The sequence below is a fragment of the Melanerpes formicivorus genome, unplaced genomic scaffold (assembly GCF_026170545.1).
Source record: "Melanerpes formicivorus ecotype bairdi unplaced genomic scaffold, bMelFor1.0.p_v2 SCAF_8, whole genome shotgun sequence".
Classification (NCBI taxonomy): domain Eukaryota; kingdom Metazoa; phylum Chordata; class Aves; order Piciformes; family Picidae; genus Melanerpes; species Melanerpes formicivorus.
The window spans coordinates 3,358,090-3,384,437 of record NW_027142360.1 but is presented as its reverse complement, the minus strand read 5'-3'; the positions used below and the strand labels follow the sequence as shown (position 1 = coordinate 3,384,437).

The window sequence follows — 26,348 nt, the reverse complement described above, 5'->3', positions numbered from 1 at the left end:
GGGTGTCAGGGAGTGATAAGACTGGGGGGGGTGGAGCAAAACTAGAATGGGTAGATTGAGATTGGATGTCAGGAAGAAGTCCTTCCCCATGAGGGTGGTGAGAGACTGGCACAGGTTGCCCAGGGAGGTGGTGGAAGCCTCATCCCTGGAGGTTTTCAAGGCCAGGCTGGATGTGGCTGTGAGCAACCTGCTGTAGTGTGAGGTGTCCCTGCCCATGGCAGAGGGTTTGGAACTGGATGATCCTTGAGGTCCCTTCCAACCCTGACAGTTCTGTGATTCTATGTTCACACCAAAGATGTTTAAACACACCTGCCCAGCTTTGCCAATGCTTCCAGCCCCACAGGTACTCTACACTTCACTGGTTGTTCCATTTTACCTTGAAGACACCATGCTGAAACCATTGAAGGGCACAACAACGAATCAGTTGCCTTCAGTCGTTGATACACAGCCAATGAAAGCAGCAAGGGGAGGTTTAAACATCAAGAGCAAACCTGCTCTGTCATCAGCCACTACTGTGCATTTTCCTTCCTCCCATCCTGTGGAATCATGCAGCACAGCTCCAGCATGGAGGAAAGCAGAGGATATTGCAGCCACTTTTCCTCTTCTTGCCTAAAACCAGAGACCTCAGTTCCTACTATGCATCTGGAAATACTGAGGAACCTCCAGATGACTCCTGGTAAGACAAGTCTGTCAGATATCCTGTCTGTCTGAGTTCGAAGAAGAACTGAATGTCCAATAATCCAAGGGATAAGTGGTTTGTGCTCCTTTACTGGGGTTTACACTGTCCATCAGCCACAGGGACTGGGAGCTACTGGAGAAGAGTCCAGCACAGAGCCACAAACATGATGAAGGGAGTGGAACGTTTTCCTCATGAGGAGAGCCTGAGGGAGCTGAGGGCTCAGTAGCTTGGAGAGGAGGAGCCTGAGGGTGACCTCATTGATGTTGATAAAGCTGTGCAGGGTGAGTGCCCAGAGGCTGGAGCCAGGCTCTGCTGGGGGATGCCCAATGCCAGCACAAGAGGCAGTGGTGGAAGCTGAGGCAGAGGAAGTTCCATGGAAACAGGAGGAAAAAGTTTTTCCCTGTGAGGGTGACAGAGCCCTGGCACAGGCTGCCCAGGGGGGTTGTGGAGTCTCCCTCTCTGGAGATATTCAAGACCTGCCTGGATGTGTTCCTGTGTGATCTGCTGTAGGTGCTCCTGCTCTGGCAGGGGGGTTGGACTGGATGAGCTTTCAAGGTCCCTTCCAACCCCTGACATTCTGTGATTCTGTGAAAACAAGATGCATGTCCCCAGCAGTTTCAGCTGCTCTTTTCCTGCTGTGAAAAATCAATCTGTTGAACAGAGGGAGCCCAAGGAAGAGTCAATATCAGTCACCAAAGCTTTACTCAGAAAGGGAGGCAGAGATGGTACTAGAACAGGTTGGTTTCTATCACACCTGAAGAAATTTTGGTGTCAAGGTAACATATGATGCTGAGAGAGGATGCAAAGGAGATGTCTAACTGTATGTCAAATCTTGCCATGTGATGGCATTGATCTTGGCTGGGGAAGGGTCAGGGAAAATAGCTTTCATCAAGCAGTGCTAGTGAAGAGGGTCAGAGAGCTGAGGAGAGGCAGAGCCCAACACTTCCCTATACAATGAGATCTATCACTGCAGCTAGATTGGAACATATCTGGTTGGGTTTTTTTTTTCTCTGACAGTGTGCTTAGTGGCAAGAATCTCCCAAGATCCTTAAGTGCAGAGTTTTCTGTCAGGCTCAAGATCAGAAACTAAGTGACTGACGCCACTGGCAAAGGTAGAATGGCAAAAGAGGGTTAGGGTCCTGAGTCTCAGAGCCATCACTGGGTAGTGTACCAAAGGCACGGGAGTATATATTGGTGCTAAGAGAAAGGCAGAGCATGGTGATGAGATGTCAGGGCAACCAGTACTGAAATTGGTGCCTCTGGTACACAAGAGAGAGGTGCAGAGGAGGAGAGCCAGAGGAAGGAAGAAACTACTGACCTGCAGGGCACAGCTGGTCAGTATCACAGATCACAGAATCTGGGTTGGACTGGATGATCTTTTGAGGTCCCTCCCAACCCCTAACATTCTGTGATTCTGTGAATGTTAGGGGTTAGAAGGAGCTCCAGAGATCATCCAGTCCAAACCCCCTGCCAGAGCAAGATTATCCATGGCAGGCTGCACAGGAACACAGCCAGGAAGGTTTTGGAAGACTCCAGAGAACACAACCTGTCTGGGCAGCCTGATCCAGGCTCCATGCACCCTCAAAGTAAAGAAGTTCCTACTCATGTTGAGCTGGAATCTCCTGTGTTCTAGCCTGTACCACTGTTCCTTGTCCTGTCACTGGGCACCTGAAAAGAGCCTGGCACCTTCATCTTGACCCCCACCCCTCAGATATTGATAGACATTAATCAGATCCCCTCTCAGCCTTCCCTTCTTAAGACTATCCAGCCCCAGGGCTCTCAGTCTTTCTCCACAGGAGACGTTAAAGTTCCCCAGCCAGCCTCGTAGCTCTCTGCTGGACTCTCTCCAGCAGAAGATGAAGCCACAGTGATGCCACACTGGAGATTTCACAGGCACATCAGCAGGCAGCAGTCTTGATGACACTGACAAACTTAATGGTGCAGGTTTTGGATGCAATGGCAAAGCAAAGAACCTGGGGTGTCCTCAGCCTACGTTCTCAGACCACGTTCTCAGACCACAGGCTCACAAGGCAAAAATCCAAGACACAGCAGTTCTCAGAGATACTTTTAGGAGTAATTCCTGGACCTGGAAACAAAACTGACACAGGCATTACTGAGCACAGCTTAACAAAGGGAGGAACCTTTTTACCCCCCACAGAAAGAAGGGCAGATTTTTGTCACTCTTGTAAGGGAAGTCATTCAAAGGCAGAGAGGTCCTTGGGTGGGGTGAAATGATCGTCCTGAAAAGCCCTCATCAGCAGGTGAGAGTTGCTCCTCCAGTCCTGGCATGAATGGATGTTTCCCAGCACCCCTCAGGAATTCAGAGTGCTGCATTTTTCACAGCCCAGTTTCTCCCCAAGGCTTATCAGACACTGAGGATGGGAATCACTTATAGCCATAACGATCCCACAGCCAGGACAGCCCCGGGTTGAAGCCCTAGAGGCTTCTGCATTGCTTCTGTGTACTTTTGGCTCCGGAATAACAAAAGACAATCTCTTGAAGGATCAAAAAGGTAAACAAAGAACCACTTTTAAAGTATTTATTAACAATTTACAGGTTGTTAGGTACAATGAAAAGGAAGAGAAAAGGATTTGGGTGCTCAAGAGGTAAACAAGTACCTTTGGGAAAGCCAACTCCTTCAGTGAGTGATGGAGGACTTTGCTAACTCTGGTGCCTGCTAACATAGAATCATAAAATTGTCAGGGTTGGAAGGGACCTCAAGGATCAGCCAGTTCCAACCCTCTGCCATGGCCAGGGACACCTCACACTACAGCAGGTTGCTCACAGCCACATCCAGCCTGGCTGCAAACACCTCCAGGCATGAGGCTTCCACCACCTCCCTGGGCAACCTGTGCCAGGCTCTCACCACCCTCATGGGGAAGAAGAATTTCTTCCTAATACCTAATCTGAATCTACCCATTTCTAGTTTGGATCCATTCCCCCAGTCCATCACTACCTGACATCCTAAAAAGTTCCTTCCCAGCTTTATTGTAGCTCATTTCAGATACTGGAAGGCCACAATTAGGTCTCCTTGGAGCCTTCTCTTCTCCAGGCTGAACACCCCCAACTGCCTCAGTATGTCTCCATAGGAGAGCAGCTCCAGCCCTCTGCTCGTCCTCATGGCCCTTCTCTGGATGTGTTTCAGCACCTCCAGATCCTTCTTGTAACAGAGGCTCCAGAACTGGACGCAGTACTCCAGGTGGGGTCTCACCAGAGTGGAGTAGAGAGGGAGAATCCCCTCCCTCGACCTGCTGGCTAGTCTAGCAGCAAAGAAGGCACTCACTGTGCCTTACATTCAGCCTGGAAGAGGACCATTACTTACTATTCATTCCTGGATCCTCGAAGAACTAGTGAAGCCAGCTTAACGCTGCATTGTTCACTCCTAGTGCCCATCAACAGAAAGCAGGCTCCCAACCCATAGCCATAAGGGAACACAACAACAGTGCTGAGCCGTAAGCTCTGCCAATTGTTTAGGGGCTGCAGAGAGAGGACCTGAGGGTATTACAGTGATGATGAATGCTGTGGGGAATAAGCTAGTTTTTGTCTGGATGAGGATGGGGAAATAGGGCAGATCCATGTATTATGGCACAAATCCATATGAAACAAGGCATTGTATGGCTTGCTGCTCAGGAGTAAAAAAGATGTGTGCACACTTATTGGGGGAGAAAAGTCTTCTGAGGCAAAACTACCTAGCGTGGGGTTGCCTCACAGCAAATAAACTTAGCCAGTTCATCACTTACAGCAAGCTCCACGTGTTGCAAGTTTCTGGGGACAATGGACAAACCCAAATTGCCACACAGAAATGGGGATTCATGTCACCAACAGGTCTTCCCTTTTCTTTTCCCTAGAGTGTAAGCCACTACCCCAGGTGAGCCAGCAAGAAATGGAAGGCTAACTGAGAGGAAAATTAAAGGTACAGGTGACTTAGAACAGAGACTGGCACCAAATTGTTGTAGTGGCTTTGCCAGTGGCTAGCAGCTCAGAATCACAGAATCACCAAGGTTGGAAGAGACTTCAAGGATCCTCGAGTCCAACCTGTCACCACAGACCTCATGACTAAACCACGGCACCAAGTGCAACATCCAATCCCCTCTTGAACACCTCCAGGGATGGACACTCAGATAGCCATCAGGATGGTTGGGTGCTGAGTGCTTTAGCAAATTGGACTGCTTATCTAGATGATTACACACAGCATTAACTCCCAGTGGATGATTGTTTTGATCCCATGGTCTAGCAGGGCAGAGGGCATCTTGGGGGCTGAGGCGGACAAGCAGAGCTGCTGGGATGCATTCCTCTCCTCCCAGTAGGAAAATGAGGCTTAGGCATGAGAGTGAACCAGGAAGACTGGATGTGAGAAACCCAGAAGGTGAAAGACATTGAGTGCAGAAGGAAGGGCAGGCAACCTTTCTACCTGCCTGTGCAGACAATCTTCTTCACTGCATACTTGCATTTTCATCACCCCACAGGTTTAAAACAACCCAGGTGCTTCCACAGGAGCAACCACTCACAGTAGTATCACAGTATCACCACGTTTGGAAGAGACCTCAAAGATCACCAAGTCCAACCTGTCACCACAGACCTCATGACTAGACCATGGCACCAAGTGCCACATCCAATCGCCTCTTGAACACCTCCAGGGATGGTGACTCCACCAGGTCCCTGGGCAGCACATTCCAGTGCCTAACAACTCTCTCACTGAAAAAATTTCTCCTCACCTTGAGCCAGCTGCCCCAGCTGTTCCTCAAGCTCACTGAGGCTAAAATGCTCCACAAAAAAACAGTTGCAGAACTTGTCTAGTTTCAGAACATCTTAGACTAAAGAGCATTTTCTGAACCTGGTTGAGGTGATGGGAAGACAGCCTGCAAAGCCAGCTGTGCTGCACCAAAAATCCTGCACTGTGGTTTGGAGCAGCACTTCCTTAAAGGGCACATCTCCAAAGCAAAGGCAAAGGTTTCACATGGAGAGAACTTCCACACCCTGGCCTTCTCTCTCCATCACTTTGCCTTTTTCCTTCTAGAGAAATGTTTTTTCCACTTGCTTTCTCAGTTTCCTTCTTCATTGTTGCCTTTTTCCTCTTCTCTAGTGTAACTGATTAGCAACATAGAATCATACAACTGTCAGAGCTGGAAGGGACCTCAAGGATCAGCCAGTTCCAACCCCCCTGCCAGGGCCAGGGACACCTCACACTACAGCAGGTTGCTCACAGCCACATCCAGCCTGGCTGCAAACACCTCCAGGCATGAGGCTTCCACCACCTCCCTGGGCAACCTGTGCCAGTCTCTCACCACCCTCATGAGCAACAACTTCTTCCTAACATCCAATCTGAATCTACCCATTTCTAGTTTGGATCCATCCCCCCCAGTCCTATCACTCCCTGACACCCCCAAAAGTCCCTCCCCAGCTTTCTTGTAGCCCCCTTCAGATACTGGAGGGCCACAATAAGATCTCAGAGCCTTCTCCTCTCCAGACTCAACAACCCCAACTCCCTCAGTCTGTCCTCATAGGAAAGGAGCTCCAGCCCTCTGCTCATCCTCCTGGCCCTTCTCTGGACACCTTCCAGCACCTCCAGATCCTTCCTGTAATAGAGGCTCCAGAACTGGACACAGTGCTCCAGATGGAGCATGGAGCAGAGTGGGAGAATCCCCGGGGTCCCTTGACCTGCTGGCTCTGCTTCTCTTGCTGCAGCCCAGGCTCTGGCTGGCTCTCTGGGCTGCAATCATCAATAGCTTTACCACACAGGGACCCATTTCAGATTTCAAACTCTCTCCGTGGCACGATGACTTCATTGCAGTCTCCAGGACCTGACTCCACTGAGTGTTCTCTATTCATCCTTTCAAGTTTAGCCACCTATTCCTCCCTGTGGATGTTTTGCATAACTCCTTCTCCCCAGCTACTCAATCTCCTTCCCTCTCATCCATCTGCCCTGACAATCGCAGCACAGCTTTCATGCTCCCTTTTTCTTCCCCCATTTTCATTTCCTATTCTCCACCACGCCTGTGGAATAATACTTCCAGAACGTGCTCCCAACTTTTTCTCTCCCCCACCCCCCACCCCCCTTTCAAATTCTGCTTTAAAGATTCATTTTATCCATCTGAGAATCAAAGACATTTACTCAGCTTTATTTATACTTGAAGTCTGTAATTATATTCCACTGTGTTCCTCATTAATCTCTGAACGACCGTGTTATTTTACTGCTGTAATCTCATCCTTCCTTTCCCAACACCTGCCAGAATGCCTCATTCTCACTTTTTTACCCTTTAAAAGGCTCACCTTGCCTGGCATGGCCATTATGATAATAAATATTAATATTGAAGATGAGCAGTGTAGCCACTTCATCTTCCTTGCCTCCTCCTGGTATCTCCCGGGCTGATGATGCCGCCTCGATTCCAGCAGTCACCTACCAATCTCCATGATGTATGAAAGGCAGCACTTGTTAAAAGTCAGGCTGTAAACAATGCTGATCTTGCTGATATGCATTTGGCATTCATGGATATGACTCTGAGTTAGTGAGGTGCTTTGTGGCTGGGCCGTTTGAAACAGTTGTTAGCATCAAGGCCACCGGCACAACTGCAAGAGTCAGCTGTTAAAAGTCTTTCTGAAAGGTGGTGCTCTCCAGGTCTGCTGGCACTGCCTTGGGCTGGCTGCCCTAGATGATGATGCATGGACTGAAGTCTTGGATTCATTCAGACTCTCTTAGTGCCTTGGCTTAGCTACTCCCACAGCCTGGGTCACCACGAGACTCAAAACTTGCTGCTGCTTTGCCAGACATCCCAGCTGACCTTCCACTTTATCCCCTCCATCAGACCAATGCTCAGTGGTTCTTAAAGGACACAGAATGAGTCACAGGATCACAGAATATTTTGGCTGGAAGGGACCTTTAAAGGTCACTTAGTCCAACCCCTCAGCAGTGAGGAGGGACATCTTTAACTGAATTGAGTTGCTCAGAGCCCCATCCAATCTGACCTTGAATATTTCCAGGGATGAGGCAGGCGTCTACCACCCCTCTGGGCAACCTGTTTCATCACCCTCATTGTAAAAAATGTCTTCTTTATATCTACTCAATATAACCCCTTTGCAATTGAAAACCAGTACCCCATGTCCTGTCACCCCAGGCCCTGCCAAATAGACTCTCCCTGCCTTTCTTACAGGCCCTCTTGAGGGAAGGGAAGGGAAGGGAAGGGAAGGGAAGGGAAGGGAAGGGAAGGGAAGGGAAGGGAAGGGAAGGGAAGGGAAGGGAAGGGAAGGGAAGGGAAGGGAAGGGAAGGGAAGGGAAGGGAAGGGAAGGGAAGGGAAGGGAAGGGAAGGGAAGGGAAGGGAAGGGAAGGGAAGGGAAGGGAAGGGAAGGGAAGGGAAGGGAAGGGAAGGGAAGGGAAGGGAAGGGAAGGGAAGGGAAGGGAAGGGAAGGGAAGGGAAGGGAAGGGAAGGGAAGGGAAGAGAAGAGAAGAGAAGAGAAGAGAAGAGAAGAGAAGAGAAGAGAAGAGAAGAGAGAAGAGAAGAGAAGAGAAGAGAAGAGAAGAGAAGAGAAGAGAAGAGAAGAGAAAAGAGAAGAAGAGAAGAGAAGAGAGAATTAACCAGGTTGGAAGAGATCTATGAGATCATCAAGTCCAACCTATCACCCAACACCATCTAATCAACTAAACCATGGCACCAAGCACCCCATCCAGTCTCTTCCTAAACACCTCCAGGGATGGTGACTCCACCACCTCCCTGGGCAGCACATTCCAATGGCAAATCACTCTTGCTGGGAAGAACTTCTTGCACTAGGCAACAGAGATGCCATAGGCTCCTGAACATAGATCACAGAATCACCCAGATTGGAAGAGACCTCCAAGATCCCCAAGTCCAACTGATCACCCAACCCTAACTAATCAACCAGAGCATGGCACTGAGTGCCTTATCCAGGCTTTTCTTAAACACCTCCAGGGATGTTGACCCCACACCTCCCTGGGCAATCCATTCCAATGGCCAGTCTCTCTCTGTGAAGAACTTCTTCCTCACCTCCAGCCTTGTTCTGGTGCTGGTTGCCTGGCAGAAGAGCCCAACCCCCACCTGGCTACAACCTCCCTTCAGGGAGTTGTAGACAGCAAGAAGGTCTCCCCTGAGCCTCCTCTTCTCCAGGCTAAGCAACCCCAGCTCCCTCAGCCTCTCCTCATAGCTCCCACAGTCACATGCAGAAGGGCAGTTTCAAGTGGTGAAGTATTTTACTGAGCTCACTTTGACCCAAATATGAGACCTGGGGTAACTCTTGGAGGAGCCCTATAAAAAACCACATTCCACACAGAATAAAAGACAAGGGTGGGCAACAGTGACAAAGCAAGGAGGAGGAAGAAACATACTCAAGAGCTATAAAACACAGGCCTTCAGAAATGGGCATTCTGATCTCAGATTCTCTCTTACCACCTCCTGATGAAAGCTCAAATAAGTGATTACAGAACAAGCATTGGAAAATAAGCAGGATAGAGGCAGCATTCTTCACTGGCAATTAATTCACCAAGTAGGGAACACAGCTCTTCAGATACCATACTGGGAGTACTTCTTGGTGCCATCACAAAGGATATGAAAGAAATACTTCAAGACAATTGCAGGGGAGGGAAGAGGAGTTAAGGAATATCCTGTCATCCATATTAGAACAAACCAGGGGCAAACAAGCCAAAGGCTTGTTTACAGATCCCTGGAAAGCTTCAAGTGGTTGCAAAACAGATGATCCACTTGGGAAGAAACCCCCAAAAATTCCAATGCATTAAGGGGAAGAAATAACAAGGACAAAAGAAAAATAATGGAGGTTCCTAAGGAAGACTTCTGGTGGCACAGAAGTCAATGACACAGTGTTTCAGGCTCAGTGATGGAGCAGCCTCCTGGGGTATAAAGAGAAAAATAACAATAATGAAGAGAATATCATGGGGCACAGCTAGGCAAGAGCTCAGATGCTGCTTTTGGTCCTCTGCACAGGATAACAGAACTGTCAGGGTTGGAAGGGACCCCAAGGATCAGCCAGTTCCAACCCCCCTGCCATGGGCAGGGACACCTCACACTACAGCAGGTTGCTCACAGCCACATCCAGCCTGGCTGCAAACACCTCCAGGGATGAGGCTTCCACCACCTCCCTGGGCAACCCGTGCCAGGCTCTCACTACCCTCATGGGGAACAACTTCTTCCTAAGGTCTAATCTATATCTGCCCTCCTCTAGCTTGGATCCTTTCCCCCCAGTCCTATCACTCCCTGACACCCTAAAAAGTCCCTGCCCAGCTTTCTTGTAGCCCCTTCAGACATTGGAAGGCCCCCAAAAGGCCTCCTCAGAGCCTTCTCTCCAGTCTGAACACCCCCAGTTCTCTCAGCCTGTCCTCATAGGAGAGGAGCTCCAGCCTTCTGATCATCCTCACGGCCCTTCTCTGGGCACATTCAGGTTGAATCATGCAACAGCCACTGAAATGAGTTTTTAGGGCTGATGGGGTGAGGCTGTGAAACATTCCTCAAAATGGATTATTTATAGCCCATGATGGGGAAAAAAAAAAAAAAGAAAAAAGGGAAAAAACCCAACAAAACAGCAACCCCCAACCAAAAAACAATCAGAAAGAACAATTAAAATGCTTTTCAGGAGCCAACAGCATCCTCCAAACCAGGGAGAAACAGGATAAAGCCATCTTTGTGGGTGCCATGGACAGTGGCACTGAGTGCACCCTCAGCAAGTTTGCTGATGACACCAAGCTGTGTGGTGCAGCAGACAGGCTGGAGGGAAGGGAGGCCATCCAGAGGGACCTGGACAGGCTGGAGAGGTGGGCACAAGCCAACCTCATGAGCTTCAACAAGACCAAGTGCAGGGTCCTGCAGCTGGGTCGAGGCAATCCCAGGCACAAATCCAGGCTGGGCAGGGACAGAAAGCCAATCAGATCCTGGGCTGCATCAGGAGAAGTGTGGCCAGCAGGGCAAGGGAGGTGATTCTCCCTCTCTGCTCAGCTCTGGTGAGACCCCACCTGGAGTACTGCCTCCAGTTCTGGAGCCCCTATTACAAGAGGGATGTGGAGGTGCTGGAAGGTGTCCAGAGAAGGGCCAGGAGGATGATCAGAGGGCTGGAGCACCTCTCCTATGAGGACAGACTGAAGGAGTTGGGGCTGTTCAGTCTGGAGAAGAGAAGGCTCCCAGGTGACCTCATTGTGGCCTTCCAGGATCTGCAGGGGGCTACAGGAAGGCTGGGGAGGGACTGCTCAGGATCTCAGGTAGTGATAGGACTAGGGGGAATGGAATGAAGCTGGAGGTGGGGAGATTGAGGCTGGAGGTGAGGAGGAAGTTCTTCCCCATGAGAGTGGTGAAGCCCTGGAATGGGTTGTCCAGGGAGGTGGTTGGGGCCCTGTCCCTGGAGGTGTTTAAGCCCAGGCTGGATGAGGCTCTGGGCAGCCTGATCTAGTTTTTTTACACCATCACACAAGAAAAAGAGCCCCAAAAATGCTGCGGGGGGGGGGGGGGGGGGGCGAGGAAAGACTTCACCCAAAGAAACTCTGAACAGCAGGAGCTTTTCTGGACTATTTTAGTGGGGTGTATACATCCATGTCACACCATCACTTCATCACTTCTTACTTAAAAACAGCTGCAGAAGGCTCCTGCTGCGGCTGCTGCCGTTCGCTGCAGCTCTGATCTTCCTGCCTTGATACAAGTCATCAAGTCACATTTCCTGCTCAAATTAAAGTGCCAGCCCCCAGGGACCAGGCAGTTGCCCAATTTATATCAGAGGGAATCTGAAGCAAGAACCAGTAGGTATTTGTTTTTTCAATTTGATTTGATTTGAATTCCTTTCTTTTCAGAAACCCCGAGTTGGGGTTCCCTTCCCCCCCCCTCCCCACCTTGCAGGTATTTGCACTTTGAAACAATTAAAAGGGCAAAACTCAAGAGCAGACATTTCAAGGCCTGTTCACAAGAGCTAGAGGCAGGAAAAATCATAGAATGACAGAATCAATAAGGTTGGAAAAGACCTCAGAGATCATCAAGTCCAACCTGTCACACAACACCTCCTGACTAAATAAACCATGGCTCCAAGTGCCACATCCAAGCCTTTTCTGAACACCTCCAGGGATGGTGACTCCACCACCTCCCTGGGCAGCACATCCCAATGGCCAATCTCTCTTTCTGGGAAGAACTTTCTCCTCACCTCCAGCCTAAACCTCCCCTGGCACAGCTTGAGACTGTGTCCTCTTATTCTGGTGCTGGGTGCCTGGGAGAAGAGACCAACTCCCTCCTGGCTACAACCTCCCTTCAGGGAGTTGTAGAGAGCAATAAGGTCTCCCCTGAGCCTCCTCCTCTCCAGGCTAAGCAACCCCAGCTCCCTCAGCCTCTCCTCACAGGGCTGTGCTCCAGACCCCTCCCCAGCCTTGTTGCCCTTCTCTGGACATGTTCAAGGGCAACGAGACATTGGGTAAACTTAGTGGCAGCAAACCAAGTGGTGCCTATGACATAATACTGAGCTGGAAGATCAAGCCAAAAGCTTCAAGGATATTAGGTGATCCTGCTCTTGCAGGGATGTTGAACTGGATGATCTTTGGAGGTCTCTTCCAGCCCTTAACATTCTGTGATTAGTTACTGCATTGTGAGTAGTTAGATGGTAAGGATTGTATATGAATGCTAGGAAGGGTGTTTATAAGACAACAAATACTGCAGATTGTGGCACAAAACTGTTTCAAATCAGAGCAAAAAGGGGACAGCAGCAGGGAAACTCTGCTAACTAAGTGCTCCAAGCCCCCAGTGACAGGAGAGGATGGCTAGGGGGTCACTGTTAAAGATGCTAGAAGATAAAACCACAGAACCACCACCTTCTTTTAATCTGTATTTCTACAGTGCTTAACATGGCAAGAACCAGGGCAGGGAAGTGTTGTTCCTCACAGCTCTGCTAGGTTATAGTGAACAAAAGTTTGGAGGAGATTGTGTGGCACCCCTTAAAACACAGATATCCATACCTTAAAGTTACCAGACATTCAACACTACTTAACCATCAAGTAGGGTTAAAAGCAGTCTCTCTCATATGACTTTTCACATGAGTCTGTCATAAAGAGTATAAAACCCAAGGCAAAGTTGCTCTCCTTCCAAAGCAAGCACAGAACCCAACAGTTCATTTCCTTTTCTTTTTCTCCTTCATAGAATAAAAAGCAAAATCAAACTAGAGTGCATTAAATGGTACATTAGAAGGGCTCTCAGCTAGGTTCCACTTCCAAAATCACTTGAGAGCACATTATAATTAGCAAAGGTATGTGACAGTTTTATATGCCTCTAGGCTGGGTGATTAAAGCCAGGCAGCCCCAGCTCTGCCCCAAGTTCTGCATGCCGTCAAAACAGATGTGACAAGAGCTGCAAGCTGCTTCCAGACGGGCTGTGAGAAAGCAGAGGCAGATAACATTTTGGCCATCAAAGAGGTAAGACCCAATACAAAACTGATTTAACCTCCAAAATGGCCCTTGGAGAGGTAGATGGGCTCCTAAGTTTAGGAAGGAGGTTGACTTGCTGGAACGAGTCCAGAGAAGGGCAACAAAGTTGGTGAGGGGCTTGGAGCACAGCCCTGTGAGGAGAGGCTGAGGGAGCTGGGGTTGCTTAGCCTGGAGAGGAGGAGGCTCAGGGGTGACCTTATCACTCTCTACAAGTACCTGAAGGGAGGTTGTAGACAGGCAGAGGTTGGTCTCTTCTCCCAGGCAGCCAGCACCAGAACAAGAGGACACAGTCTCAGGCTGCACCAGGTTCAGGTTGGATGTTAGGAAGAAGTTCTATACAGAGAGAGTGATTGCCCATTGGAATGGGCTGCCCAGGGAGGTGGTGGAGTCACCATCACTGGAGGTGTTCAGGAGGAGACTTGATGGGGTGCTTGGTGCCATGGGTTAGCTGTTTGGGTGGGTTGGATTGGTTGATGGGTTGGACACGATGATCTTGAAGGTCTCTTCCAACCTGGTTTGGTTTATTCTAAATAGAGGTTTCCTATCAGGTTATAGGGAGCATCCTGCACTTGAGCTGCAGTGCTCCAGCCCAAGGGCTCGGATGAGAACAGGCTTCTAACTTCTCCTCTGAGGTGCAGCGTGGAGCAAAGTTTACAGCCTAAAGAGCAACAGCTCAGAGCCTCAGCACAAGGACGTGGAGCACAAATGAGAGGAGAAACCACTGCTGCAGTGCCACTGTGACGATCTGTGAACCCGCTGGTTTTTCCCACACGAGACAGATACCTACTACCTGCTCACAGCCACGGAGTGGAAACCCCAACCCATTCTCCAACCAAATTCTTCCCTCTTACATTTGCACATATTTGTCAAAAGAACATCAGGCAGAAGCTCTACTCCTTCCCACTAACAGGGGCCAAACCAGGTGTGGTGGGGAAGCTGTGGGTGAGAGGGACCAAATGGTGCTGTAAATAGATGTGTAAGGAACAAGGAGAATTTTAGGTTTTAAAACCACCGTTACTTTGGTTAAATACTCTGTAGCTGGTTTGTAAGTGTGAAACAAATGCTGAGGCAAGTTTGTTTCCCAGAAGTGCACCCAAGCCATCACTTTAATCTCATTTATCCACAGATTTCCATATTGAGACTACATCTTAATGCCTCTTCCTCTGTGACATGCCTCTGCATCCGATGCCTTTCCCTCTGCTTCCAGCTCTCCTCCCCCATTGCTTTCAGAATAAACCTTTATTTAGAATAAACCAAACCAGGTTGGAAGAGACCTTCAAGATCATCGTGTCCAACCCATCAACCAATCCAACACCACCCAAACAGCTAACCCATGGCACCAAGCACCCCATCAAGTCTCCTCCTGAACACCTCCAGTGATGGTGACTCCACCACCTCCCCAGGCAGCCCATTCCAATGGGCAATCACTCTCTCTGTATAGAACTTCTTCCTAACATCCAACCTGAACCTCCCCTGGCACAGCCTGAGACTGTGTCCTCTTGTTCTGGTACTGGGTGCCTGGGAGAAGAGACCAACATCTGCCTGTCTACAACCTCCCTTCAGGTAGTTGTAGAGAGTGATAAGGTCACCCCTGAGTCTCCTCTTCTCCAGGCTGAGCAACCCCAGCTCCCTCAGTCTTTCCTCATAGGGCTTGTTTTCCAAACCCCTCTGCAGTGCTTCAGAGCCCGCCTCCATAAGTGGTTCCAGGCAGTTTCCCCCCCTGAGATGTTCCTTCAGCCATTCCCACTGTGCTGCTCCTGTTGTCCTTTTCCCCCTATCTCCTTAATCCCATGCCTACAGGAGGTGCTGTAGGAAGGGTGCAGCTGCTTTTTCCTTCAGGCATCTCTTGCTTTCCCCAGCACAACCATTCAGGTGAGGTGTAGGTTCTCACAATTTCACTACATGACTTTGCCACTCTTCCATTTCCTATGGCAGCTCTTGTACATGGACAGAGACACAGCAACAGCTATGCAGGTAACTATCCGTGCCACGTGTGCACCCTGACTGAGTTGTATAAAACCATGTTTGGGTTAGTCATAGAATTGTCAGGGTTGGAAGGGACCTCAAGGATCAGCCAGTTCCAACCCCCCTGCCATGGGCAGGGACACCTCACACTACAGCAGGTTGCTCACAGCCACATCCAGCCTGGCTGCAAACACCTCCAGGGATGAGGCTTCCACCACCTCCCTGGACAACCTGTGCCAGTCTCTCACCACCCTCATGAGGAATAGCTTCTTCTTAACATCCAATCTGAATCTACCCATTTCTAGCTTTGTTCCATTCTCCCCAGTCCTATCACTCCCTGACACCCTCAAAAGTCCCTCCCCAGCTTTCTTGTAGCCCCTTGCAGATACTGGAAGGCCACAAGAAGGTCTTGCTGGAGCCTTCTCTTCTCCAGACTGAACAACCCCAACTCTCTCAGTCTGTCTCCATAGCAGAGCAGCTCCAGCCCTCTGCTCCTCCTCCTGGCCCTTCTCTGGACCACAGGAATGATCAGAGGGATGGAGCACCTCTCCTGTGAGGTTACCAGCTCCTTCTGTGAGGATCTTATCTCCAGGCAGCTTTTGCATCTCGGAGCTAACCAAAGCTGTGATGACAAAGGCACAAGTTGGGATCTAGGTGCAATGCTGGATAACTACATGCAGTTGAGCTGCCAGGTGCATCATGCATTGGTCCATGAGTGTGTCCTCAAGTGGGTACATCTGTAACCTTTCCCTGACAGACAGACAATGTGCCAATGCCCAGCAACTCACCCATGATTCGTTCCTGAGCTGTGTTAGTTAAAATTGGGCAGTGCAATTGTTAAGTGAACACTCTTAGGCTTAGAGCCCCACTTGGGAGAACCTCACAACGTGGAATTGTTGAAATTTTTCAATGACAAACCTTCTTCCACTGCTCTGTGGCTGTTTGGATGAAGGAGGTTTACAGACTTGCAGTCCCCTTTGCAGTGGAGCTTCACATCGGTTTCATTCAGAGGCAGTAAATGCAGCGCAGCTGCCTGGTTCAGGTCCTGATACCCACTTATGTTGAATGCCAACTTAATTGGCACACACACAGATATATACATATATATATATAAAATTACATAACTGTTGTACACAAGAAGTTAATTAGTAACTGAGCTTTCAGTGCAGACACCTGTGGTTACATCCATGCACCAGCCCAAGTCTCTGCACCACAGGGGAATCTTGGAGAGCAGCATTGCTTAACACCTCTTCTAAGCAACTGCAAGTGTTGCCAAGCTGTCCTCATCTCCACAATTACACTTTGCAATTAACCTGATGCACAGATGAACAAATAAACTACACTGCACGGAGCCTTGGTTCTCCCTGGGAGCACATGGCGCTGGGTGAGTGGCCGTCCTTTAAACAATGATGTTCCACACGTTCATAGTATCAGTCAGGGTTGGAAGGGACCACAAGGATCATCTAGTTCCAACCCCCCTGCCATGGGCAGGGACACCCCACACTACATCAGGCTGGCCAGAGCCTCAGCCAGCCTGGCCTTAAACACCTCCAGGGACAGGGCCCCAACCACCTCCCTGGACAACCCATTCCAGGGCTTCACCACTCTCATAGGGAAGAACTTCCTCCTCACCTCCAGCCTGAATCTCCTCCTTGTTCTCCTCCATTTGGGATGCCACCTTAGGGGACACCAACCAAGAGCCTCTGGATGTCAAACCACCAAGAGAATGTGTCCAATCATTTTCTCAGTGCCCTGCAACTGAACTCTGCTTCCAACACTCCTTTTATTCATAACAAAATGCTTACAGTTAGAATAAACCTTTATTAGAATAAACCAAACCAGGTTGGAAGAGACCTTCAAGATCATTGTGTCCAACCCATCAACCAATCCAACCCACCCAAACAGCTAACCCATGGCACCAAGCACCCCACCAAGTCTCCTCCTGAACACCTTCAATGACGGTGACTCCACCACCTCCCCAGGCAGCCCATTCCAATGGGCAATCACTCTGTATAGAACTTCTTCTTAACATCCAGCCTGAACCTCCCCTGGCGCAGCCTGAGACTGTGTCCTCTTGTTCTGGTACTGGCTGCCTGGGAGAAGAGACCATCATCCGCCTGTCTACAACCTCCCTTCAGGTAGTTGTAGAGAGTGATAAGGTCACCCCTGAGTCTCCTCTTCTCCAGGCTGAGCAATCCCAGCTCCCTCAGTCTTTCCTCACAGGGCTGTGTTCCAAACCCCTCACCAACTTTGTTGCTCTTCTCTGGACTCATTCCAGCAAGTCAACCACCTTCCTAAACTGAGGGGCCCAGAACTGGACACAGTACTCGAGGTACTGGACACAGTTGTCTCTCTGTAAAGCAAGGAGGTCTTCTAAGCAAAGCAAAGTGGCTGCAGAGCAGCAAGTTTTATCCTACACAATACATATGAAACGTCGAAAACATATGTGATGACTTAAAGACTTAGTGTGATATCACTAATTTGACCAAGGAGGGTGCAAAGCCTAACAACAGATGTGAATGTTCACTGCATGCTGGAGTGCTACAGCAAAGTGTCAAACACATTTGCATGGGATCTGAACAAAGAGGGTCGCTGTTAAATAATAATAATAAAGAAACCCCAAACCCTTACGACTCAACCAAAGAAGAGCTGGAATTCCCTTCCTCTTGGTGAAGCATCTGGCCTGATTGCTGGTGGCTGCTGCTAACTGCCATGTCATCACTCTAAAGCCGTGAAACATCCTTGCAACGGTGTTAATTAGCTCCCCTTGCAAAGTGCTTAAGCTGTAGAGCAAGGTTACTCACGTGATGTCTCTGCGCTGATAGCAACCTTGAAGCAGGCAGGCGATCAGGTCACTGATAAACTCCACATCATCCCCGTGAAGAGCAGCTTCCAGTTCCTAATGAGCAGAAAGGAGAGAAGAAAGAAAGAAAGAGAAGAAAAAAAATCCAACCATCAAACTAATTCCTGAACATTTACTGCTGGCTGAGCAGAACCCCCCTCCCCCCCCCCCAAAAAAAAGACCCCAAGCAGCCTCAAGAAGTATCTGCACAGCAGCCACGAGGTAAAGCCAACCTTCCCCATCAGTGCAAATCCTGCTGCTGCTACTTCTTCAGCGCAAGAAGTTTATGGGAAGACCTTGAAAGGCTTTTAGTGAATGTCACTCTCCAGCCAGAAGACTAATGCTTTTGTCTGCAAAGAGGAAAAATAGGGTTCAGTGAGGGTGAGATGCTCCAGCCTAATAGGAAAGCCAGGATTTCACCCATGCTCAGCTGATGGGCAGGAATCGAGAGCTGCATTCTCCTGCTTTGCTTTGCTTTGCTTTGCTTTGCTTTCCCCTCGTGCTCATTTAAAAGATGTGCTCAGAAACTGGGGCCCTAAAAGCCACTTACACAGAGAAAGAGCAGTTTCAGACGGCTAGCCAGAAATGGCTGAGAGCTTGCAAGTAAATGGCTCAAATAGAGGAAGGCATTTTGATTATTGGAGTTATCCCCCTCTGGGTTTGGGCTGTTTGTTTGTTTGGCTGGTTTTGCTACAGTAAGAAGGAAAGGATGTCAAGAGCTCACAACCCAAAACCTCAAAACCCTTTGTGAAGGGGAGGAAGAGCATCATGGCTTATTTCAGCATGACATGATGTAAGAACTGATCTCCCCCCAAAAGCATAAACTTCTGAAAGGAGGTCCTTAGGAATGTTGCACCTGCCCTGAGAAATATCTGGCAACCAGCAACTTCAGGCTTCATTTCCATAATATTGCTAAGGTTAATTTGGAGAATAAATCTTATGAAGATTTATTATGAAGGAGCTGGGGCTTGAAAAAGAGGAGGCTGAGGGGAGACCTCATTACTCTCTAAAACTCTGTGAAAGGACATTGTAGAGAGGTTGGTGCTGGTCTCTACTCACAGGTAATTAATGATGGAACAAGAGGGAACGGCCTCAAGCTGCAACTGGGTTTAGGTTTAGGTTTAGACTGGACATTAGGAACAAATGTGTTCCCAGCAAGAGTGGTCAGGCCTTGGAATGTGCTGCCCAGGGAGCTGGTGGAGTCCCCAAGCCTGGCTGTGTTTAAAGGTGGTTTGGATGTGGTGCCCGGGGATATGGTTCAGGTGTGAACCTTGTAGATTAGGGTTCTGGGTTGGTCTTGGTGATCCTGAGGCTCTTTTTCCAACTGGAATGTTTCTGTGGTTCTGTGATTCTGTAATTCCAGTTTTAGTTGTATGCCAGACAATAATTCACTGAGAAAAATCCACTTTCTGTAAGACTCAGCAGCAGCCCTACAGCACTTAACAAGATTCAACATGGATAAACAAGGCAGGCATAACCAAGCCTGCTCTTTTTGGGTTTCAGAGTAAATAAGGGACTGAACACGAATTCCTACTTGAATGTTACTCAGCAGACTGTTAACACAAATGGCTAAGCTAATGGTTACAGAATAAAGGTTAATGGCCAGAGAATAAAGGATAAACGTTTTGGCCCTTAGCCAACAAAGAAGGGAAAGTGCTTCTGTATTAAACCACAGCAACTGCAGTAATAAAATTATTGATAACAGATTGCAGATTAAATGCCACTTGTGGTTTGTTGTGGGGTTTTGCTGGTGGTTTGTGGGTTGTTTATTTTTTTTCATTGGGAATGTATTAATGGCATCTTTTCATTAGCAACACTACTCTTATTTACCTCTTGTGCAACATCCAAAGTGCTTCACCAGAGGCAAGCCTGGCACCTGCCCTGTGAAGAGTGCATTAAACCTGCTTGGAACCTCAAGGCAAGGCAAGGGTAGTGGGCAGCCAAAGCCTGATGTAGCATCCCTACCACAGGAATCTCTGCTCTGGCGAATAGAATAGAATAGAATAGAATAGAATAGAATAGAATAGAATAGAATAGAATAGACCAGGTTGGAAGAGACCTTCAAGATCATCACGTCCAACCTATCATCCAACACCACCTAATCAACTAAACCATGGCACCAAGCACCCCATCAAGTCTCCTCCTGAACACCTCCAGTGATGGCGATTCCACCACCTCCCCAGGCAGCCCATTCCAATGGGCAATCACTCTCCCTGTGTAAAACTTCCTCCTGACCTCCAGCCTGAACCTCCCCTGGCGCAGCCTGAGACTGTGTCCTCTTGTTCTGGTGCTGGCTGCCTGGGAGAAGAGACCAACCTCTGCCTGTTTACAATCCCCCTTCAGGTAGTTGTAGAGAGCAATAAGGTCTCCCCTGAGTCTCCTCCTCTCCAGGCTAAGCAGCCCCAGCTCCCTCAGCCTCTCCTCACAGGGCTGTGTTCCAAGCCCCTCACCAACTTTGTTGCCCTTCTCTGGACTCGTTCCAGCAAGTCAACCTCCTTCCTAAACTGAGGGGCCCAGAACTGGACACAGGACTCAAGGTGTGGCCTAACCAGTGCAGTGTACAGGGGCAGAATGACCTCCCTGCTCCTGCTGGCCACACTGTTCCTGATGCAGGCCAGGATGCCATTGGCCCTCCTGGCCACCTGGGCACACTGCAGGCTCATGTTCATCCTACCATCAACCAGCACCCCCAGGTCCCTGTCTGCCTGGCTGCTCTCAGCCACTCTGACCCCAGCCTGTAGCTCTGCCTGGGGTTGTTGTGGCTGATGTGCAGAACCTGGCACTTGGATGTGTTCAATCTCATGCCCTTGGACTCTAGATGACTACTCTGCTTAATGACAAGTTCATCCAAAACCTACAGTTGCTGCTTGCCATGCCTTGAAGAGAGTGAGGTTACTGCTGTATAAATAGCAATTACCCAGTGAATCCACTTGGTGAGTGGTTAGTATTCCTGAGGTGTTGAATGGGTTTATTTGCAAATCACTTTAGTGGACATCTGCTTGCCAACAAAATATACCTGGGAAGGGACCTCAAAATATGTCAGCTGCTAAAACACCCCAGGTGTGTTATTGCCATGGACTTACAGCCCGTGAAAAATGACATGTTAGGACCTGGTGTTGCAGCCACTGCTCTGAGGGCAGCTGCTGGACACGTGCAGAGCGCAGGATTCCTTAGCTGGCCAACTCCTTAGCTGCCTAGGGCCAAAACAATCACATTCCATGGGTGCCAAGAACAACAGCCTCACCTTGGCACCCTTGGATTAGAACATGCTGCAGAAGCCACCTCCTTGACATGCTGCCATCTCTCACTGGGAAGTGATTTTAGCTTATAGAGGTGGTTGGATTTTACTGGTTAGGTCATTGATAACACAGAGTATCAGAAACAGCCACTCTGAGCGAGAGTTATCTTTGGTTAGAGCTGCAAGGGACCCCTGCTTCTGTTAGTTAGCTACTTCAGGCTAGGGCTTTGGTGCAGGGATGCTGCTAGGGATATGCTCAGGACTTCTGTTAGGTGCTTCATCTGTTAAGAGCTTCCAGGACTTCTTTTGTAAGTGGCACTCTTGAGACTCTGTAAAGCTGGGAATTCTATAATGCTGCAATAAAGGACTCCTGAGATTCTCTGCTCTCTGCATTTCTGGAACCTGATTGCTATATGGTTGGTGCCCTCATTCATCATGCCTTGGCACCTTGCTACGGGGGGTCTACAACTACACACATACAGAGGAGCGATACCTGGAATAAAGGAGAAGGGGAAAAGTAAGTCCCCTAGATGTTAGAATAAACCTTTATTAGAATAAACCAAACCAGGTTGGAAGAGACCTTCAAGATCATCGTGTCCAACCCATCAACCAATCCAACCCACCCAAACAGCTAACCCATGGCACCAAGCACCCCATCAAGTCTCCTTCTGAACACCTTCAATGATGGCGACTCCACCACCTCCCCGGGCAACCCATTCCATAGCGCAATCACTCTTTCTGTATAGAACTTCTTCCTAACATCCAACCTGAACCTCCCCTGGCGCAGCCTGAGACTGTGTCCTCTTGTTCTGGTACTGGGTGCCTGGGAGAAGAGACCATCATCAGCCTGTCTACAACCTCCCTTCAGGTAGTTGTAGAGAGTGATAAGGTCACCCCTGAGTCTCCTCTTCTCCAGGCTAAGCAGCCCCAGCTCCCTCAGCCTCTCCTCATAGGGCTTGTGTTCCAAACCCCTCACCAACTTTGTTGCTCTTCTCTGGACTCGTTCCAGCAAGTCAACCTCCTTCCTAAACTGAGGGGCCCAGAACTGGACACAGTACTCGAGGTGTGGCCTAACCAGTGCAGTGTACAGGGGCAGAATGACCTCCCTGCTCCTGCTGGCCACAGTGTTCTTGATGCAGGCCAGGATGCCATTGGCCCTCTTGGCTGCCTGGGCACACTGCAGGCTCATGTTAAGCCTACCATCAACCAGCACCCCCAGGTCCCTCTCTGCCTGGCTGCTCTCCAGCCACTCTGACCCCAGCCTGTAGCACTGCATGGGGTTGTTGTGGCCAATGTGCAGAACCCGGCACTTGGATGTGTTCAATCTCATGCCGTTGGATTCTGCCCATCTGTCCAGCCTGTCGAGGTCCCTCTGCAGAGCCTCTCTACCCTCCAGCAGATCAACTCCTGCCCCCAGCTTGGTGTCGTCAGCAAATTTACTGATGATGGACTCAATGCCCTCATCCAGATCATCAATAAAGATGTTAAAGAGCACAGGGCCCAGCACTGATCCTTGGGGCACACCACTAGTGACTGGCTGCCAGCTGGATGTGGCACCATTCACCACCACTCTCTGGGCTCAGCCTCCAGCCAGTTCCTAACCCATTGCAGTGTGCTCCCGTCCAAGCCATGGGCTGACAGCTTGGCCAGCAGTTTGCTATGGGGGACAGTGTCAAAGGCCTTGCTGAGGTCCAGGTAGACTACATCAACAGGTCTCCACACATCCACCAGGCAGTCACCTGATCATAGAAGGAGATCAGGTTGGTCAGGCAGGACCTGCCCTTCCTAAATCCATGCTGGCTAGGCCTGATCCCTTGGCCATCCTGTAAGTGTTGTGTTATTGAACTCAGGATGACCTGTTCCATGATCTTGCCTGGCACTGAGGTCAGGCTGACAGGCCTGTAATTCCCTGGCCCTTCTTGTGGATGGGCACCACGTTGGCCAGCTTCCAGTCCTCTGGGACCTCGCCAGTGAGCCAGGACTGCTGGAAAATTATGGAGAGTGGCTTGGCCAGCTCATCTGCCAGCTCTCTCAGCACCCTAGGATGAATCCCATCTGGTCCCATGGACTTGTGGGGATCCAAGCTGCTAAGGAGAGTTCCAACCACCGCCTCATGGAACATAGGGAAACTGTGCAGCTCCCTGGCTCCTTCTGCTAGCTCTGCAGGCCAGCTGTCAGGAAGACGTTCTGCCCTTCTAGTAAAAATTGAGGCAAAGAAGGTGTTAAGTATCTCTGCCTTTTCCTTATCCTTGGTTACAATGTTCCCCTCCGTATCCACCAAGGAGTGGAGGTTTTCCTTCCCCTTCCTCTTACTATTAATGTATTTATAGAAGGACTTTTTGTTGTCCTTCACAGTAGAGGCCAGTTTAAGCTCCAAGTGTGCTTTTGCCTCCCTAATTCTCTTCCTACAAGACCTAGCAACATCCTTAAACATTCTGTGGGTTGCCTCCCCTCGCTTCCAAAGGTGATACACCCTCCCATTCAGCCTCTCCATCATCCACCTGCTTCTGCTAGGATGCCTTTTGTATGAAGGAATATTTCAGCTGCTTCCCCAGAGCCTTTTCAGCCTGCTGTTTGACTAACACTCCTTAACCAGTGCCCACAAGCAGCTCCTATCTGCAAACAATGTTTTCCAGGCCTGTGAGTGACCTTTATATTCTTGGAGCCAATGGGTCACCCTGCTTGCTACAGGACATTCCTCAGGCACTGGGCAAGGTGCTGTCTCCTGGGCAGGGACTCATCAGTCTTCTCCAAAGCACCTGGCTGGGTAGTTGCCCCCCTCTCTCCCATACAGGTGCTCCTCTCCTTGCCTTCATAGCAGGTACAGCACCTATTTGGGGACATGACCCAGCTGCAGGCAGATCTCACTGCTGCTGGCTAACAGGGGCGCTGGGCATGCAGACTGGCGAGGGGGCAGAGCACAGAGTCCCAGTGCCATGCTGAGCTAAGGGGCTCTGGCACAAGTCAGGATTAATTAGCACACACATAGCATAAAGCTAACAAACATCCATCAGCAGCAGGTGTGAGGCTGTTGGCACCTTTGTAGAAAGGCATTTGCACTGCACTCCATGAAGCCATGGGTGCTGCCTGTAGTCCACTCTGCTCCTCTAGTCCCTACCAACAGCTGCCCACAGTAAAGGCACAGCCCAAATACTCCATGTTTACTTGTCTTGAGGGGAAAAAATAATGCTGAGATTGTTCTCTAAAGTTTTGCTCTGTTTTTTTTTCCTGCCACTGCTTGCAACAGAGCAAGAGCAGTGAGGGGCTCTTTAATTTCCAGGGGCTGGGTCCCTTGGCCCTGTCTAGCTGAATGTCACAATTTTCTGTCCCTCTGGATTCTCCAGCTTCCTGGCCCCAAACTCATAAATTCTGCACTTCTCCCATGTGCCCAAGGTGCCGTGGGAATGGCACAGACCAGGATGATGCAGCATCCTTAACGTCTCACAATCACGAGTGAAGAGTGAGGACCCCCTCAGGTCTTCACCTAATGCTTCAGCCTACATTTTGCAGGAGGAGGAATAAACATTGTTTTCCCAGCCTTCCCCTCCAACAAGGGATGGCCAGCAAAGAGGGTGGTGCATGTGAGCAGAATTGGCTGAAGTGGTGCCAGGGGTTCCCAGGAGAAAGAGGCCACCAAACCCACCCTGGTCCTCAGGGCAAACCAGGTCCCAGGCACCCATCCCCACGCTCCTCTGGTCCCCGGCCAGAGCCAGCGGCTGGGCTTCCTCCCTACCATCCCCCCCATGCCTGCAACCCTTTTGTTTTTCCCCTTTTCTCTTTGAGCACTGAGCTGTGAGCAGAGAAATCTGAACCTTGCCAAAATGCTTTGGGGACGGCACAGAAAGGAAACAGAAGAGGCAGCAAATCAGCAGAGGAAGCGGAGGGACACATCTCCTCCTCCTCCTCTAGCTGGAGAGAGCAACAGACAGGAGAAAAGCAGGATTCTCCCCCTCTCCAGCTGGCGTCACACCTCATTAGGGAAAAGCCTGTTTAACGTCTCTCCCTCCCCTCAGCCCCAGACTAAATCCCCCGAGCCAGGCAAGGGCTGCCGGGAAGAGGCGGCCGCTGGAGCAAGGGTGAGCACCTCGCCCCAGAGGAGCGCTGGCCCAAAGCAGGGTTAGCAGGAGAGGGCGAGAGGGCACCGACCCATCCCTCCTGGGCTCCCTGGGAAAACAACTGTCAGGGGTGGGCTGGGAGAGAAGGGCCAGCTGTCCCATGCCAGGCTAACCTTACTTGTATGGCTAACCCTGCTTGTGTGCTGCTGGCCAAGGGCTGAGTCCAAAACAAACACTGCTCCCCCGGAGTTTGTGTGAACATGTACGAAACCCCAGTGTGACCTGGGGGTTTGTTTGTTGCAGCTGGTACTTTAGTCTGCTCTTGACAGCACTCAAGTGCTGTGGCCTCTGGACACCTGGTGGCCCAAGCCCTGCTCTGCCCAAGTATGCTCCTTGATATCTACCCAGATTTCTGAGAGGAAAGAAGAGTTGATTTCTCAGGTAAAAGAAAACAAATCCAAGCTGCAGTGACACCACTGCCACCCACAACAGTGCAGAGGTGACGGTGGAGCTGCTGAACCACAGGAGACAGCCTGTCAGATTCCAGCTCTTAGCAAGCTCATCACTTGGAAGCTGACAGCAAAGTTAGGGGCTCTCATTTACACTGAATTACACAGAATTAACCAGCTTGGGAAAGACCTTTGGGATCATCAAGTCCAACCTATCACCCAACACCATCTAATCAACTAAACCATGGCACCAAGTGCCTCATCCAGTCTCCTCTTAAACACCTCCAGTGATGGGGACTCCACCACCTCCCTGGGCAGCACATCCCAGGGGCCAATCTCGCTTGCTGGGAAGGATTTCTTCCTAACATCCAGCCTAAACCTCCCCTGGGGCAGCTTGAGACTGTGTCCTCTTGTTCTGGTGCTGGCTGCCAGGGAGAAGAGACCAACCCCCACCTGGCTACAGCCTTCCTTCAGGTAGTTGTAGACTACTCCAAAACCACAGGGAAGCCCAGCACATGCAGGAGTCCAGTGTGAGCAAGCTGAGCACTGAGGTATAGGGACTACAATTTAAAGGCTTCCTTTGTCCTGGAGCTGAATTGTAACCAAACTGCTTGGACACAACCAGTTTAAGCAGAGCTAAGCCTTGGCCAAGTTAGCCATCAGTTTAAAAACTCCAATCCCTTCAACTCTGTTTCCACACCACTGCTGTTATC

The 26,348-nt window shown here is 49.8% G+C and overlaps 1 protein-coding gene across 2 annotated transcripts in view; it reads right to left on the bottom strand.

The window, feature by feature from the left end:
- Positions 1-26,348, bottom strand: part of CECR2 (CECR2 histone acetyl-lysine reader) — a 147,341-nt gene that overhangs the window by 47,252 nt on the left and 73,741 nt on the right. For both annotated transcript variants that reach the window (XM_068141837.1, XM_068141838.1), the window contains exon 2: positions 17,856-17,950. In XM_068141837.1, coding sequence (XP_067997938.1) covers positions 17,856-17,950 — 95 coding nt within the window. The remainder of the gene's footprint in view (positions 1-17,855; positions 17,951-26,348) is intronic.